At 44.2% G+C, this 18,625-nt stretch overlaps 1 protein-coding gene across 5 annotated transcripts in view; it reads right to left on the reverse strand.

Annotated features, from left to right (window-relative positions):
• gphn (gephyrin) overlaps window positions 1–18,625 on the reverse strand; it is a 90,752-nt gene that overhangs the window by 50,590 nt on the left and 21,537 nt on the right. For all 5 annotated transcript variants that reach the window (XM_022766584.1, XM_022766576.1, XM_022766568.1 and 2 more), the window contains exons 2-4: window positions 11,364–11,442; window positions 2,553–2,610; window positions 2,344–2,436 (exon numbers count right to left, since the gene is read on the reverse strand). In XM_022766584.1, coding sequence (XP_022622305.1) covers window positions 2,344–2,436; window positions 2,553–2,610; window positions 11,364–11,442 — 230 coding nt within the window. The remainder of the gene's footprint in view (window positions 1–2,343; window positions 2,437–2,552; window positions 2,611–11,363; window positions 11,443–18,625) is intronic.

The raw sequence follows: 18,625 nt of genomic DNA on the forward strand, positions 1-18,625 counted from the left end.
GGGAGATGAGTTCAGATACACAACATGCATGATTTGGGTAAAAGTTTTTAGGAAAAATGAGTGATGGTTTAGTCTTAACCACATGTGTATGTTGAATGTGAGTGGGTGTATCACAAGGGGAGGAGAAGCGCTAAGCGTATGTGATGAAATCTAACCGAATGAGATCCTGCAGAGGCCTGAAATGTATCTCGAGATCAACGCCTTGATTAAATGTATGCGTTGAAAATTCCTTTTTCTGAAAAGGGAAAATGTAGTCCCACATATGATGCTTCTTGTGCTATTCACCAGAACATGCATGAGCACAACAAAAAACTGAGCATGAATCTGTAAACTGTGACCCCTTACTCTATAGGTTTACATGAAAGTAAGTGTGTAACCAAAACTGGTGCAACACTTTTACATTGCAAAATCACAGAAGAGCAAAATTAGTATGAAACATCCTGACCTGACACTAGGAAGATTCTCGAGATTAACAAAACAATGCAGGCAGCAAACTGACACTACTTTAACTTTTATTTTGGTAATGCATTGTGCATGGGGTTTTTCCAGCACTGCAAAAGTGCAGAGAAACATATGACCAGTAAAATGACTCTCGGGATCAAGTAAACCAGCACGATCTCATATAACTGAGACAAAAGTAGATGTGTGGTAGGAATTGAATGGAATACTGTATATGTCTCCACTAGCAGTGGTTATTACTCCAGCAACAGCAATCAGGCTGCTGCAAACCATCAAAATGTTGATAAATGTGTTTTTTAGCCTTCGGACAGTCGAGACGTGGTTTGTTCAATCTGTTAATGGATGCAATGTAAAAAAACAGCAACATGTAGCGCTTACTGTAATAGGGAAATAAGGTAACATCCATATTTCCACATGATAGAATGAACAAAAAATAGGATGAATAATGAAAGAAATCATCAATTAAGAGGAAAGACGTTGAGAGTGTAATCTGTTGCCTCTGTCCTGCCTTCATCTACACAATACAGTCATCTGTGTCCTGCACAGCCTTCAAACACACAGAGGCAGACAGGGAGATATCGCTGTCTCCAGCATACAGGCTTGGATCAGATAGCAGGTATTATCAGTGACTACAGTGTGTTCGTGTCTTCCCCCTTCCAGGAAGGTTGCTGCTGTCTACCATGATTGATGAGGACCAATGATACTGCTGAGAACCACAGCTCATCCCCTGCCAAAATTGCATGCGTGTGTGTGTGTGTGTGTGTGTGTGTGTGTGTGTGTGTGTGTGAATGAGGTTGGTTGAGTACATATAACTGAAGTGGAGCAGTGTAAATCCAATAAAGGTTCTAATCTTTGAATATGTAATACAGTTAACAATGGTGTGTGATGAGACAGGTATACACAGTGGTGTATTGTCTTTACAGTGCAGGAGACTGTGTATATGCATGAAAGAATGTGTGTATGCATATAAACTGGGCACATTAGGGTCTTCACACACTTTAAAATTTTCTATTTAATGTTGTCTGACACAAAACCAGTTGTATGTGTCAGACAAAAGAAACACTAGGTGTGACCACAACCACATCGAACCACTTTATGAAGCCTGCAATGACAATTTATTTGGTTCATGTAACTGTCAGATAAAATGGTTCAAGTTAATCTACCTGAGTGTTTCCCCTATTATTGAAATGAGTGTGCACAACCCTTAAAATTTGGTTGATACATGAAATACACACAAAAAAACACACCCAGACTGATGCCTGCCACCCATTATCTCTGAATTGCCTCCAACACAATCACCATATTTGGAAAAAAAAAAAAAAAGCCGTTAATAAGGATCAAACTTCTGCCTCTTTATTTCCCATGTGACCGTGAGGCTAATTACAACGTGTGTTAATCAGTGCTGCAACGCACGTGTGTAATGTCTGAATAAAGCACAGAAGGTAACAGGAGGGATCTACCTTTGTATCGTAGTGGTTTAACTTCCCTCATATGACAGCGTCCGTATTTCAGTTGTCCTTGTTCATTATGTAACCTGTTTCTGGCTATTTTTAAATACAACTTCATTTTGCAATCTTTTGAAATTCAATACATGCAACTTTGAGACGTTTTCATGAGCTGGTTTAAAGGAAACAGGAAGATTCCCTGAACATCAGCAAAAATCATTAGAAGAAGAATGTGTAAGTTCTGGTTGTGGTGTGTGTGTTTATGTAATTTGATCACCTTGGTCAGTGTTTCATACTTTCACCCAAAACCAAAAAATAGAAATACGCTCGGCGATTTTCTACTTCATATCCACTGTATATTAGAGAGAACACATTTCAAAATGCCCACAGTCACGTTTGACTTAGTCATTTTATGATTAGATTCATGACGTGAACTCACCTCTGGTGTGACGTCTCTCGGGGCGAAGCCTGTGCCTCCGGTGGTCAGGATGAGGTTAAGTTCCTTTTCATCGCACCAATCCACCAGAGTCTCCTGTTAGTTCACACACATTGATGATGGTTAATTCTAATTTTGAAAATCATCGCCGCAGACAAAAAGATAAGCAGACAGTGTAGAGAGAAAAATAGACAGATGGATACATCACATACCTTGATTTCATCTATCTCATCCGGCACGATCTTGTAGGCCGCGATCATACCCCCCAACCTGAGAAAGGAGGGAAGTTATTAGATCACACATACAGCCGTCCACGTGTTAAGATTCCAGACAACACAGAAAATCTTCTCTTTGTCTTGCGCCCTGAAACAGGGAGGCCAAAAATGATCAGCTAAGGAGCAGAAGTCGGTGTTTTCTTGAACGACCTTTTAGCAGAAGCAGAGAGTTTAAACACAGGGTGACCGGTTGAAGGAAAGCCGCTCTTTTCTATACAGTACAGTACACCACCCTGCTGCCACAAGTGGCGCGTCCAAGTGAATCAGAAGGTGAAGATGCAGACTTAGGATACTGTGGCCAATCTCTATCTTTCTCACAGTAATAAAGCAGAAAATTGCCCTCCAAAAAAAAATAAGATCAAAAAAAAAAAGGAAAGGGATTAATCTCAGAAATACACCCCAAAGATCCTACATACGGCACCTAAACATTCTCTGCCCTCCATCCTCTCTGGCCTTGCAACCAAGAAGACTTTTAAAGAAACCCTACACCATTATTACGTATGTAAGAAAATGCAGGGCTGTGAGGACAGTGATGGAGAGAATAGAGAACAGATGACAGAGAATCTGACGACGCACTACGAGTGTGAGAGAAACAGAGGAAATAAAAGATATTAACAAAAAGTGGCAGGAGAGAGTGAGAGACACAGAAATACAACAGCGAAAAAGGAGGAGAGAGAGAATGCCCTTGAACATCCCCTCCTGAAAGGATTTTCCACAGGATGGCCCACTGAAGAGGGAGCTCTGACAAGGACAGAGCTGCTGCTGCTGAACAGCGAGCCATGGTGACCTCCTGTGGCCAGTCTGAGTATGACACCCCAAAAACAACAACCCCAGGCTCAAGGTGAAGGCTCTGCACAGACACCCCTTATGTAACCCTTCTCTCTCTCTCTCTCTCTCTTTTTTTTTTTTTTTTAAGGAGCGCTATTTTTGGGAGACTACTGCATCATGTTTCCCCTCCGCGTCAGCCACTTAAACACCCTCCCTCAGACAAATACCCATGAACTCCATGAACATTAAAGCATCCGCTATTTCTCTGCCTTTCAGATGCTTTTTTTTTTTTTTTACGCACACGGAGACGATAACTCTTCACACACTGAGTTGCAAAGAGTAAATTCTGCACCCTGGAAATATCATTCAATCATTTTTTTTTAAAAAAGACAAAAAAAAAAAAAAAAGAATCCATCGGCTCCGCTCAGTTTTCAAACCGAGTGAGGGAGCAGCAGAGAGACGCGCTAAGCAAGACAACACCAAAATACTGCAGCAAGCATGCACAGAGACGAAGCCTGGGACTCAGAGAGAAGCTGTCTGCATCTGACAAAAGAGGCAGGGAAGTCAGAAAGAATCATTTAAGAAGTACTTTTTCATGAAACACTGCACATGCAGGGCTACTTGGAGCATCCACTAACTTGTGCATCCGTAAACACAACACACACACGCACACACACACACACGGACACTCCCCTGCTGACATTCTTGTGATGGCACGAGTGATTTACTTCTCTTGATGTGCTCGGGAGGGAGGGAGGGTTTTGGCATCTCTGTATGTGTCTGTGTGTATGTGAGTGTGTGTTCATGCATGTGCATTCGTCTGTTTATGTGTGTGTATTTGTGTGTGTGTGTGTGTGTGTGTGTGTGTCTGTGTTACACCTCGGGAGAGTAAAGGAGCTGTCAGGACAAATCACCTCTCTCCCTCTCCTGGGGTTTTTATGCCTCTCTGTTTCAGCCCAAATGAAAATATGCTCAACACAAATAACTAGGGTTTCTTCCCACCGTTTCCTAGGCAACCCCTCCTGTCTGAAGCCTCTAGTTGCTGTGTTGTTCATCGTGAAAGAGTGTGTGAGAGTTTGTGTGTGCCAGCGAATGTTTGTGTTTGTGTTTTTCTCTTTTCTTTTTTTTTTTTTCGGGGGATGCCATTTCTGTGTGAAAGCAGCAATATGTTGTTGACTGGACATTTTTGAGTGTGTGTAGGTAAGTTTAGTAGTATATTCCTGAAATATATGTATGTATAGTATATGTGTTTGTGTACAACACATGTAGAGTGCGCACATCTGGATACGTAGCTCTCATGTATTGTCTATAACCACAGATAGTTTTACATATGAGGCTCTGAACAGGTGAAGAATGACAAACTACATGTGGGCTGTGTAGGCATTTCTATATGCATGTATATCTTTATATATGTGTGCATGTATATATAGAGTAGCCTGTATGACTGTAGATATACTGTACGTGCTGTGTGTGTGTGTGTTTTCTTGTGTACACATAGAGTATGTGTTCACACACGTGCAGTTATGTGCATATACAGAACAGAGAGGTGTTTCTGTTCTGCGTCTGTTATGTAGCCGACTCTCATTGCCGGGTGGACAGCACCATAGAAACACTTGTCAGCGCAACGCAAACTGCAGTCTCCAAAATGAGCTCACAACTGATTCAACACCTCTCTCCAACCGTTTCAACACAAACCTGAACATCATCACCCTCGCGAAGGAGGATTCACCGCAGGACTGTTGTGTGTGTAAATGTGTGTATATACTGTGTGTGTGTGTGTGTGTGTGTGTATATACGTGGATGTTTAGTGTGAATGTATGTCTGTGAGCGTGAATATTCTGTTTATCAGTGTATACAGAAAAATGACAACCGTGGACGACATCAGCACAGGTTGTTGTGGTACATCAAGAGAAATAACTCACACCCCTCTATCTCTTTCCACGACTGTTGGAAAATGGCGTCACTACGGCGGTAGTCGTATTGTGTCACTCTTTACTTGATTGGTTAGGACAAAACATAACATAGTAACCGAACTTCCTAAACACTAATGTGCTAACATGGACACCATGTCATCCTGAAATGAAATGGCGGATCGGTGTGATTATCATGGGGCCGGTTCTCACCATGTGACTGTGAGCACGCACACAGAATTTGTACATATACAGTATGTGCATCTGCATATATGTGTGTGTAGATGCATATACAAGCACAAAGGACATATACAGTGTGTGTGTGTGTGTGTGTGTGTGTGTGTGTGTGTGTGTATGTATAGATGTGAATGTGTATATATACATACTGTATGTGTGCACAAATGTGTGTTTCAGCATGACTGGCTTCTTTGCAGATAGAGTGCTTGGCTGTATTTTGGGTGGGTGTGATCTGAATTGAGGGAAGCCTATTAGAGAGGAAAGAGACTGCAACATTTTAATCTCAAACACCCATCTATGTCTCTTTCCACTGCGGGGGGTGGGGGGGTGAGGGGGGTTGGGGGTGGTGGGGTTATGACATATAAAGCTCTTCTTCAAACTGCAGGCCGAAGGTAGTCAGCCTGGAATAAAGGCTTTTTGCTCGAGGTGTGGGCAAATCCTGATGCGGGTGGAGGAAGGAATGGAAGGGAAAAGAGTGGAGCAGGGGGGAAAGAGGGAGGTGAAGGTGGTGTAGGGTGTGTGTGTGTATGTGTGTGTGTGTGTGTTGGTGGTGGTGCTGGGGTGACAGTAGTTTAAGCCTGAAAGCCCGGACGCCACGGCCAAATCTTTCTATGAATAAAAGACGAGCACGGAGAAGCGGATAAAGAGAGAACGACAGAATGAGAGGGAGAGGGAGAGAGTGAAAGGAGCGAGGAAAAGGAGGGATGAACTGTCAGAGGCACACTTAACAAGAGAGGGGAAAAGTGTGAGTGTGTATGTGTGCGCATGTGAGCCAGCTGCAAATCTCAGTGGTTGTGGGACACTTCCAAGATGAGACCCATCTGCCAGGGTGATTTCATTAATAATACAAGCTCTTTGTACAGGGCACTCAATCTCACTCTCTCTCTCTTTCTCTTGCTGTCTTACACACACACACACACACACACACACACACACACACACACACACACTCCATCCAGGAGGAGACGAGAGCCTTGGCCATCTTCACACTCCCAGTAGTAGCGTGGAGTCGAGCCCATTACAGCGGAGTTGTTGGTTCGTCCATATGTAGGAAAGCTCTCAAGGGGTCACCTCTCAACATGTTAGCTGGTGGAAGGACGGACGGAGGAGGAGGTGGAGGAGGAGTGGACTAGCCCACCTCTTCAAAACCCCTACCGTGATGAGAGCTCCGAGTGCTCAGCGAGGGGTTCCACTCCCATGATTCCACTCACAGCCACTAAACACCACGCACAAAGCCTCTGACACACACACACACACACACGCACACACACACACACACACACACACACACACACACACACACACACACTATAAAATATTCTGCAGACCACTCCACCCCACAAGCATTCTATTTATTTACAGAATAAATGTCATCCTGGTTCAGATCCGCCATCGCCTCTCTCATTTCATTTTCTAAACCATCCCGGCTACACCACACATCAAACAAACTTCATATATTTACACTTAACATCTGTGGCAAAACAAGCGCTGCTCAAACTCATGTGTATGTTTCAGTTTCTGGCAATGTAAACTACACCTCTGCTCAGGTCTGCAGGTAGAGCCTCAGAGTCACTGAGACTTTATTGTCACCACATACATTTGTTTTCATTTGCAGGGAGTAAGAGAAAACAAAGATGGAAGTTGCTTCTGTATTTTTCTTTGACACATTCTTATATGTATGTATAATGAATCTTAAACCAAAGCAATCCAAGCTGAAGTGAGTGCTTGTTGGGTAACGTAACGTAACTGCAACCGGATTTCTGTAAATATAAAGTGGAAATGTTGTTAATTAAAGGGATAGTTCGGGTTATTTGACGTGGCGCAGTCGTGTATAGTCGGTGCGTTACCTGCAGTAGATACAGATCTCCAGCTCCCAGTTAGGAGAGACGGCCGGGAGCACCGGCACCTTAGCAGAGCTATATGTTGCATATTTGGCCAAAATATCCTATCTTGCAATTCAATATCCACTCACAGTGACTACAGCTTTATTAAACTGTTTATCATTGTGTTTAGGCTCCCACAGCACATGGTTAAGGTTAGGAGAAGATTGTGGTCTGGTTTAATACAGTAAAAGTTCATGTTGACTCCAGACGCAACATGTTTATTGAAATTTAACTTTAACTTAAGTGCTTCTGTTCTCCAAACCTACCTGCAGACTGGTTACCCTAATTAAACGTAATTATAATCATACAGGAATAACTCTTGTAGTAGATAGGCGGTTGCTGAACTACTCACATTATAAAAAGTGCGCCGTCCACCTGATGACTGTAAGTCCATCATTCACTCTCCTTTTAGCTCTGTTTTTGGTCTTCACCAGCTCCTGGCTCTTTAGCTGTTAACTGCTCCGCTATGTTCACCTGCTACTTGCTAACTTTGTCTGTGTGCAGCTTGGTGCTGGACAGGTAACGGCTTCCTGCTGCAGCTGGAAATGTGGTGAACGTGAAGCAGGACAGTAAAACCAAAACAACGAGCTGAAAAATGACAAAAAGCTCAGTAGAGCTGAGGGGAAGTGCAGAGTCGAGGGAAGATTCTCTATGGATTTGGATCTTTCACATTACTCATAGTCATTATTAATCTACAAATATTGATCACAGCAGCTTTAGGGATGCAACTGTAAGCACTTACTGGTGTGCGTTTTGATGCTGATGTGATTGCTTAACTTAGCATTTAACACCATATGAATATTTTCAAGAAGGCTGATACAAGCTAGATTTACGGTTATTATAGTGCTTATCAATCCAATCTCTAACAATACAGGGTTGTGTGTGTGTGTGTGTGTGTGTGTGTGTGTGTGTGTGTATCTCTGTCCCCTGACGTGTCTCCTCACTGTGAAATTGGGCCGACTGTCACCCATCTGATTGACTTCTAACTATTGTTAGCTATGACAATTTGTAAAATTGACAAAGGTTGTTGCAGCACAAGTAGCTGGAGGGCAGAGACAGAGAACTGGCTCCACAGCCCAGGAGAGAGGCTCGCTCAACCTTCAACGTACACACACACACACACACACACACACACACACACCACCCACCCACCCACCCACCCACCCACGACATACAAAAATATATGAATCTAAGCAAAAGTACTTGCTCACACTGGAAAGGTAAAGATGCAAACAAAAAGCGAATACACACGCATACACACACACACACACAAACAGGAACACTCACTTGTACACACACCTCTGCCTCATCTGTGTGTCCTTGAGTCTGGGTATCATTCGTTTGACCCCCCCCCCGTTACTCTCTCGTTTTTTGCCACATATCATTTTTCTCTCCACCTGACACACCTCTGGATGCTCCTGAATGCCAGACTGGGCAAGCTGATTGATTGCATGTGCCAGTGTGTGTATACGTGTTTGTGTGCCTGGGAGATGCTATGATTATAGTTTATGTTACATGTCCTGCTGTGGCCCCATAGTCCCTCCCTCCTTCCCTCCCCCGCTCTCTCTCTCTCTCTCTCTCTCTGTCTCCGTCTATGTGTCTCTGTCACAGCAGCAGTGGCACATTGAGGGCACAGCGTTCCAGCTGGTCAACCTGATGGAGCCGCTGACTCGTGGCGTGGCGTGGATTAACATGGCACGGAGGATCTCTAGGCCAGAGGAGGTCAGCCAGAGCCCGTCTGCATCAGCTACCATCACAGCAGCACAGCAGAGCAGACAGGGACGCCAGCACTGACAGCCTGTCCTAGTGTCCAGTTTTAATGTTTAACAGCACCGTGTTTAATCCAAGCTTAACCCTACCAGTTCACTGCAACACAGCACATTCATCCAAAGTGCCTTTTTAGTGGAACGAGTGGACCACAGAGCCCCTAACTCTGCTTTCACACTGAGCGTCACCATCAGCAATCACTGGAAGTCCATTCATTTCCTTCTGAGCTCAACAACAATGAAACCAAGCCAACAAACCTTCCATCAGCAAACCTGCCGACAAAAATAAGTCGGTGACAACTGAACCTTTTATCAGCTGTCAACCGCCGATCACATCTCCTTTCCTTATTGTGATTTATTCCATGAACTTTAGCTCCATCTCAAAAAAAGGGCAAAATTGAAGATCACATTGGAAACGTTAGGATTTCTGTTATAGTTGTGACATTAAAGTGGAATTCAAACCTTCTCAGGTTTTGCTTGAATTGCATCCAAATGTTCAATCATATAAATCCACTTCAGTTCATCAGTTTGTAACCCACATGTCTAAAATGAGGATGGAGATCAAGATACGCCATGACAATTTACTGACAAACGTTTACATGCACATCTTTCCTTTTCATCTGAGGAACAACACGAAAATGCACAAAATAAACAAGATGTCCGCAGGTTTTTCGCTGAACATCCTTCTTTTGCAAACTGTTTCTACTATTAATGCGTTCAAAAAACACACACTGACATGGATTCATGTGTGCATGAAACAGACACACAAGCACGACAGCAAAATTCAACTCCCTATTCATTTTCTCCAGTGTACCCCACTGTACAAATAAACATGCAATGATCCCTGATCACCACCTAGCGCGACGCCCACCCCACCCCACACACACACACTCGTTCTCTGGTGACTGGTGACACTCCAGTGATATTGACTGGTGTAATACTGTGACTGGGGAGCAGGGGAGCTCCAGCAAATCAATGGCTGTATGGAGAATGGCTCGTATGCCTAGAGAAGCGTGTCTGGAGTTGCATGTTCGGGGTCACGGTTCGCAGTGTTCTGAGTCACAGGCTGAGGAGGCTTCTTGAACGACGTGTGATGTAAAAAGATTGTAACTGATCAGCGCTAACATCACTTGAACGCAACTTAGAAATCTCAGTGGCATCAAATTTGACACAAAAGCTGCTGTCGGCTATTGTTGAAATATATGTAGTCGGTGGCCAAAAGTATGTGGACATGTGTATTTTTGGTCTGTGGCTGTTTTGGCCCCTTAGTGCCAATTAAGGGAAATCTGAATTGAGCAAATCTTTGCAGCCATGTTCCAAAATTTGATAGAAAAACCTTCCCAGAAAATTGGAGGCTATTATAGAAGCATATTAATAACCATGGCTTTGGAATGAGATGTTAAACAGTCACACAAAGGCGGGTGTCCACATTATTTTGACCATTTATAGTCTCTTTGAACACAGAATCTTTTTATATTATGAATGAATCAGTGATTTCTAGTGAACAGCTTGCTCGTTTTCATGACCTTCACAGTCCTCATGACATTTTGATATTTCACTTCTGTGTTTTTATGACCAAAGCTGACAGAAAACATCCTGAAACATCCTCATTTTAAAGCCCCCGAAAAGGTGCATAAACAACAGTTTTAACCTGCCTGCTTGGACACATTCTTAACATTCACTTGTGATGGAGATTATTGTTTTTCCTGTGTGTTTTTCATGCACTTTTTTCCCCTGATCGCATCCCCGTTAATAAAAAAAAACAATGGTTGATTTCACCTCCTTTAGGTTCTTTGAGCAAATAATGACTTCTTGCAGCTACCAAGAGTCATCCTTAAACAGAAGAGTGCTGCAGCTCTTTTGTTGTTGCCATGCATGCTGGGAATTTCTCTCCATAGGGCGACACCGAGCCCCGACATGTTGTGTTGAAGAGATATTTTTAGTTTCTTAGTTACGCTCTAGCACAAAAAGAAGACGGCTTCCACACAGAAGCACACACAGAGACGCACGCATGCAGAGAGCCTGTGCATCTTTTCCGTGCGGCAGGTTGAAGGTAAGTCAAAGGACGTTGCTCTGGATTAAACACTTGCGAGCATGAAGGTACAGTGATGCCGAACGTTTTCATTTGTGTCTATAGGTTGAACTATCTTGTAAAAAAAAAAAAAAGTAGCAGCTAGTACTCACAGGGAGGGATCGTGTACAAGATCTTTGAGGTTGACGCCACTGCGGTCCTCTGCAAGGTTTCGAAAACAGCTGTCACTCACTGGATAGACAGAGACAGAGAGAGGCACAAAAAAAAAAATTAAGTTAGCGCACAAATTCATAAGCACATGAGGGGTTTCAACACAAATTGCTATTGTTACATCACAGGCATTTTCCAAAAGGTAAATCATTCTTTCTCATGAATGCAATCAACAACAAGAGAAAAGGTATCATGCTATTGAAAAACTGAAATCCTTTAGCTTCACTGAAATATCCCTATTTCCTAATTTTCAAAACTGTGTCAAGGTTAACCACATGATCTGATCCTCAAATGAAGAAGATGACGAAATACACCAAAATGATCCTTGTTTGAAGTGATGATGAAAACTACAGGAACAACATCCAAGAGGCTCCACTCCAAGCACGTCCCTGAATGGATCTGTGCTGCTTTGGGAACATTTCGGGAATTCATTCTTATATTTTGGTCTCATATTTCACACCTGTGACTTGACGAAAACAAAAAGTATCTTGGGCGTACAGGGTTCGTCCATTGTGTCTAAATTAGGGAGAACAGAATGCTCTCATTTGTTGCAGCTCCACTTGTCAGTTTCGATTATAAGATCGATTATAAGGCAGGTGTGCCCGAATATAGAAACGACGCCTGGTGTAACTGCTACAGCGTCTTCTGCATCGTGTTTTCAACACCGGGTATGTTGCAAATGAAATGTAGCGACTATGTGAATAAACTGATATCCTCACCCTCGCCCCACCACACTTTCTGCCATCACACTGAGCCTACGTGAAGCCACACCTTCATCATCTCCAACCTCTCCTTACAAAAAAAAGAAAAAAAAACCACGGCGGCCCCTCAACTGCAGAGCAGGTGCGAGCCACATGAGTCATCGTGGTGATCACAGACAGATAGAGTGACGGATAGAGTGAGACAGGGAGGAAGACGAAGACATGGGGCGAGGAAAATGGAAAAAGAAAAAAAGAAAAAAAAAAACAAAAACAAAAAACAAAGTGAGAGGAGACAGAAAGAGACAGACGACGAGGACGAAGAGAGGGACAAGGTGTTTTGTGATGTGACGGGGCCAAACGTGAATGGACACGCTTGTGTCTTAAAATAGATTCAAAATGAAGCAAGTAGGGGGTGGGGGTGGGGGGGTGATGGCGATGGTGGTTGTGGTGCAGTGGATTTAATCCAAAAAACTTGATGCTCTAGTTGTAGACAAGACTGGAAATGTCATGATGAAGTGCCATGATCCATGAACGGGAGGAGGGGCGGAGGGATAGGGTGAGTAGATGGGTGAAGCAAGAATGGTGTAAAAAATGGAAGCGGGGAAGCAAAGGTGGGGGGGGGGGGGTTGGAGGTGGAGGAAAGGGATGCAACAGAGCTGAAGAAAGGGATGGGGAAGGATGCGGGATGAGAGTGAGGAGAATGGGGGATTGGGGTGGAGAAGAGGGGATGAGGAAGGATGTAGGATGGAGAGAAGGAGAAAGGAAGGGTGATGAGAGAGAGAGAGGCAGCGGCGACGGGGCAGCGCTGTGGAGACAGAGGTAAACAGAGGGTGCAGGACGTTGCTCTGGGCTCTGGCAAATAAATGGGAGAGTGCTGACATTTGCACACCGAGCCAGCTCAGAAAGAGAGAAAGAGAGGGAGAAACAAGAGAGAGACAGAAAGACTGCGGGAGGGGAGGGAGGGAGGGGGGGGGGCGAGATACAGCAAGAGAAAAAAGGTTGAGGGAGGAGAGGAAAAGGGGAGCAAGCACATGGAATACACACCACCGTGGCTTTAGAGGGGCACTGCTGCAAAAGTGCATGTGTGTGTGTACGTGTGTGTGTTTGTGTGTGTGTGTATGTGTGTGTGAAGAGGGAACTTCCTTCAAGACTGCAGTATTCCTTACTAACACACACTCACACTAACACACACACACACACACACACACACACACACACACACACACACACACACAGAGCCCTCCTCAGTCTTTCTCTCCCAGCTACCCCTTGATCTAAAAATAGCCGTTCCACTCTCCTACAAGAGGCAGCAACCATTCTGAACCAATCAACACGCTCTGTCAAAGGCATCGGTAACCACCACCCCTCTATGTGTGTGTGTGTGTGTGTGCCTGCATATGTGTGTGTGTGTGTGCGTGCATGTGTGCAACAAGGGGAACTCCTGACTGAAGGTATATAAAATGCCCCTCCCTGCTGCACTGGTTGGTAGAAATGGTGGGAAAGTGATCCCTTCTAGAAAACAATAGCTCGGAAGAGAAAGCAAGAGGGAGAGAAAAGAAAAAATTGGGGGGGGGGGCAAAAAGAGGGAGAGAAGGAGTGAGAGTGGAGGAGAGAGGGAGAGGGAGATCTGGCTGCAGTTGAAACAGGCTTCAAAGGAATATTAATGTGATCCTGTGCAAGAGCTGAAGACAGGGGAGGAGAAGGGGGAAGAGGGAGGGAGGATGGAGGATGGAGGAGGAAGAGTGAGAGGGGAGGGGGAAAAGGTGCGCAAGAATTTGTGACGCTACTCTCCTCCCTTCTCCAAAGCTCCGCCCATGCACCTTTCTCCAGGTAAATCAGCAGCTTAGCTTTCATCCCCAACATCCCGCCCCCCCACCCCCCAGAATGCCGCTGTGCACTGCACCATCTCCGGTGTCCCTAAAAGCCGCAATGTAGGAGCAACCTGGGATTTTCTCATCAGTACGGAGTTCGACTTGGTTTTGCCTCCTTACCCTTCGAGTGGATTAGAATCAAAGCAAAGCAGCAAGCGAGTGCTGTGCGCCGTTCCCAGCTCGCCACGGGAAGTGAAGACGCAATGCAGTGACCCCTGTGCCGCCCCCAGAGGGCGCTGTTCCCCACTGTACCCAGCAAGCTAAAGGTCAATGCGTCTACTTGGCTGGACAATCACTGGGAGACAGACAGACAGAGCTGAGACTGGTTGAGATCACCAGTATATCACGCTGCCATACCTCATATTATGTCGCTCACATCTTCAGAATGCAATTTTGGTTCAGGCCAGTGCCTCTGATTTTCATATCTGATATTCCTGATATCACATGTAGCCAAAGATTGCCCTTGTAACTGCACTGTCTGTCAGTGTTCCTTATTTTGCTTCTGGGGGGCACTTTTTTGTCTTTGTTGATTTTTCCACATCTGTGTCAGCTTCTATTTGTCTGTGCTAATTGATAATGATAAGAAGTGAGTGAAAGCTCTGCAAATAAGCCAGTAAGTGGACCTTGAGTTAATAGTTTTTGTATTTGTTATTCTACTGCTTCCAAGGTCAAAAATAAACTTTAACATTATTGCGCCATCAGGCTGATCATAATCATTATCAACTTTTCAAAAACAATAGTACATAGTATCTCGCCATAAAATTATATAAAATAACAAAATAATTTTAAAACTCAAACAAAGACAATTAAAAACAACTAAGAGAAATTATATTTTGAGGACCGACCCTACCTGCCTGAGATGTAACCATCTCATACAGACAATTGTGATAATTTGTCAATTTAAAATCTGTTTTCTGGTGCCTATGCCCGTATTGACTCCTGTATCCTCCTCCTATTTGCCTCCACCTGTGTGTGTGTGTGTGTGTGTGTGTGTGTGTGTGTGTGTGTGTGTGTGTGTGTGTGTGTGCACGTGTGTGAGAGTGCAGGAGCCTGGATGTCCCCAGGCTACAGCAGTGGGAGGAAAGCGGGAGGCCTGTACTTCAGAAGCATTACGCAGGGCAACACCATTCACACATGGGATCTGGACGTGCACACCCTCAACTCAAACACATGCTCACACGCGCTCTTAAAGGGTTAATCGCTAAGCCATGGCAGAGCAGGGGAGATCAGGACACATGGGGAAGACTTCAAGAGACCAAAGAGAAGAGAAGTGATCAGGGAGTGAAAAATATGTCAATAAAGAACAAAATGAATAGAAAAACCACCAAGGGAAATATTGCCTAATAGGGAGGATAAGAGGTAGAGAGAACGAGGATGCTCTTTTTCTCCGTCTTGGCTCTCCTGGAGGTACAACAGTGTAAAAGCAGCGGCCATGTCTGTCTCCTGTTTCACTGTCCACATGTTCACTCACTGTCCTTTTACAGAGATGATAAGACCAGAGAAAAGTGGGTGTGACACAGTTTTGTGGCAAATGCCCGGCTATGGCTAATAATAAAACGACTAACATTAATGTGGGTGCTAGGCAGCAAACGTCATCAGTCCTGCCCGTCTGTAACGTTAATAGACAGTGTTAATTTAACAGGATAACACAATTATTTGTGTCTGAAAAGTGTTATATTTCTCTTAAAGTCCCAGATTGAAGCTGAAAAAAGTCGACCAGCAACTAGACAGAAACAGCAACGAAAATATGGTGCCAAGGCACCAGAAGCACAGACAATAAACAGGGCTGTAGCTGACATTTGCATGTCATATATATACGCCTTACACTAAGGTTACTGTTTTGTTTTTTTTGCACTACATAAGACAACCTAAAAATAGTGTTGTCATTGATGTTATCGTTTGTATTGTTCTTATCTTTATTAAAAAAAAGGGTTAGGGTCATTTTTTTCTCCCCATGCTAGTCTGGTGCTAGCTCAAGTTGTCTTTTGAGCTTTTTCGGGTATCAACATTATAACAGATACAATGACCAAACAAACAAACAACCAGGTGATGTGAGTCTATTACAGTTCACCAAGTTAGCTAGCCTTGTGAAAGTTTCCTTCTTGCCTAAAGGCAGCCGGATTAGTAACAGGCAGCAAAAAAGTCCACACTACATAGTAATTGCATACAGAATGTACTACTTTATACCATTTGTGCAATATACAAGAAATAAATCTACTTTTCCATTTAGGAGTAGTACCTGGAAACTATCCAACACGTGTGTTAACAGACGTCAATCAAACTGAGACTTTGGAGTGACCCTGCTCAGTAAACTTAACAAACTGAAAGCAAAATGTTTGTCCTGCAGCCATTTGACCACCATCCACAATGTGTCCTTTTACTTTGTGCATTGTGGGACATTAACAGCACACACACACACACACACACACACACACAAAAGACTCAAGCGTTGTTGTCACTTTCTTGTCTAAAAGACTTTATGTGTTTACAACCTACTGGAATTAGTATGTGAAATGGAATTGGGACACGGCTACAGTCCATCTAGCAAGTAGGACAGATGCTGTCTGTATTACAGGCAAAGTGCAGTGAAACAGATACCAAGGTCAGCTAGTGGACTAAGTTTGGTCTGTATGTGATAAAGGTAAAGTTAGCATGCAGTCTAGCTGATGCAGGTACACTAAGTTAGCCAGCAGGCTAGAGCTGCCCATCTGTAATACAGTAGCTTAGCTAGCTAGCAAGTTATGTGCTGTCAGTCTGTCAGCCACTGGCAGAGGGGATTCATAAACTGCTACTATGTTCCACTCAATCATTTCCAGGACATAAAGCAGTCAGCACTCATTATCTCCCTGGGATCCCACGCTAATGGGGTTTTCCCTTATAGCAGGTCCTTACACACACTCTCTCTCTCTCACACACACACACAGCTCACATGCACAGACCGCCTGTGTATGCATTTGGACACATATATAGAAAAGTGTCCCACGATAAACACAGACAGTGTCATGCACTCTTCCCAAGTACATGAACACACCTCTACACACACACACCGTCCCATGGATCAGCGACTCGACACAACTTGCACTACAAATCACGGCGCGAGACGTAGCGCCTAGAGTCGCTTGTGCCAAAATCTGCTTCCAGTCGAATTATGACGCTGCATATCCATCATTGTGGCACTATACGCTGCTGAAAAATACAGAAATCTGGCTGTCTTGAGTGTTTTAAATATCACGTGAACTTCTAGTCAAGAAATGAATATCCATTTCACTTCGCTTTGCCAGTTTAAATGTAGCTCATCCTGACTGAAATGCTCCATTCATTTCATCCAAATATGTATGAGTACATCTACATGTATACATGTAATGGAAAAATGTGCAAATCCACCAGTGGAGGGATGGCAGAGCATCGCCTTCTTCGTCTGAGCAGCCCACTTGGCATCTTCATTGTTTCCTGTTCTTTATCTGCTAACAGCAGTGCCAATGGCCCTCCAGCCCTGGAGAAGCTACTATGGAGGTCAAACACTGGATTGGGCTGACATCTGCTGGTGGGAGGGACAACACCTCTGCACACCAATAAGCCTCAACCAAAGTGATATCACTGCCTCCTGTCTCCTATTTCACTGGCTTGTTCTGTGTTAAATGGAAACACTGGGCCCCAGGCCTCGGATTAAATGGGCTTAATGATGAATAGAGGTATGGATCCGCCTCCAGATTGTAATGGGGTGGGGTAGACATCTGACTGGGGGGCTTTTGGTACTACACCCCCTCCTAGCCAGAAAAGGAGAGAAGCAGTGGTGCACAAATACCAGCATCTTCATTCCATGGCAGGGTAAATTTCCAAATTAATAAAGGCTTCACAGTGCTGGGTAAAATATAGTAACAGAAATAACAGCAGATAACCTAATCTAATATAAACCCACTGTATCTTAGCAACCTTGTTAATTCTGAGAGGAGCAGTGGGGTAAGCAGCAGAAGCACAGCATCCATCATCAAAAACACACCCAACAGCCACACACACACACACACACACACACACACACACACACACCAGTTAGTCACAAACTCTCAAACCCACGACACCATGCACATGCTCACATCTTACCATTAGCCAGTATCTCAATCACACTGTGATGCAGATGAATGCATACACATGTGCGGAGCCACACGCTCAGGCACATACACACAGATCCTCAGGCTTACTGTAAGCAGCCGGGAGAATGGAGGGGGTGTGGAGCGGAACAATGGGATCCTAATCGTCGGGCTGCATTTCAAAGCATCTCCCCTCTACAACACTTTTCTAGATAAGATTTGAAAATGCTATTTATATCCGCGGGGAAAGGAGCCAACCAGCAGCTTGATTTTCATTTATTTGAAGTCACATCTAAATTGGGCTGAAGTTACATAATGCAGGGAGTGCGACACTCCACCTGCTACTGCCGAGCCAGCCATTGAAGAACACTACGGAGGAAAACAGCCCAAAAAAAAGAAAAAAGAAAATGCGCCGGGCCCACGCTAATACTGCAGCTAATAATTACTCTATCGGCTTAATAACCATCGCTTACTACACCAGAGGAGCCCAGCTCATCCGTGTGGGTACAGCAGTGGGCCGATCCACATCTCAAATCCAAACCTA

The sequence above is a fragment of the Seriola dumerili genome, unplaced genomic scaffold (genome assembly GCF_002260705.1).
Source record: "Seriola dumerili isolate Sdu_G_001 unplaced genomic scaffold, Sdu_1.0 BDQW01000025.1, whole genome shotgun sequence".
NCBI lineage: Eukaryota > Metazoa > Chordata > Actinopteri > Carangiformes > Carangidae > Seriola > Seriola dumerili.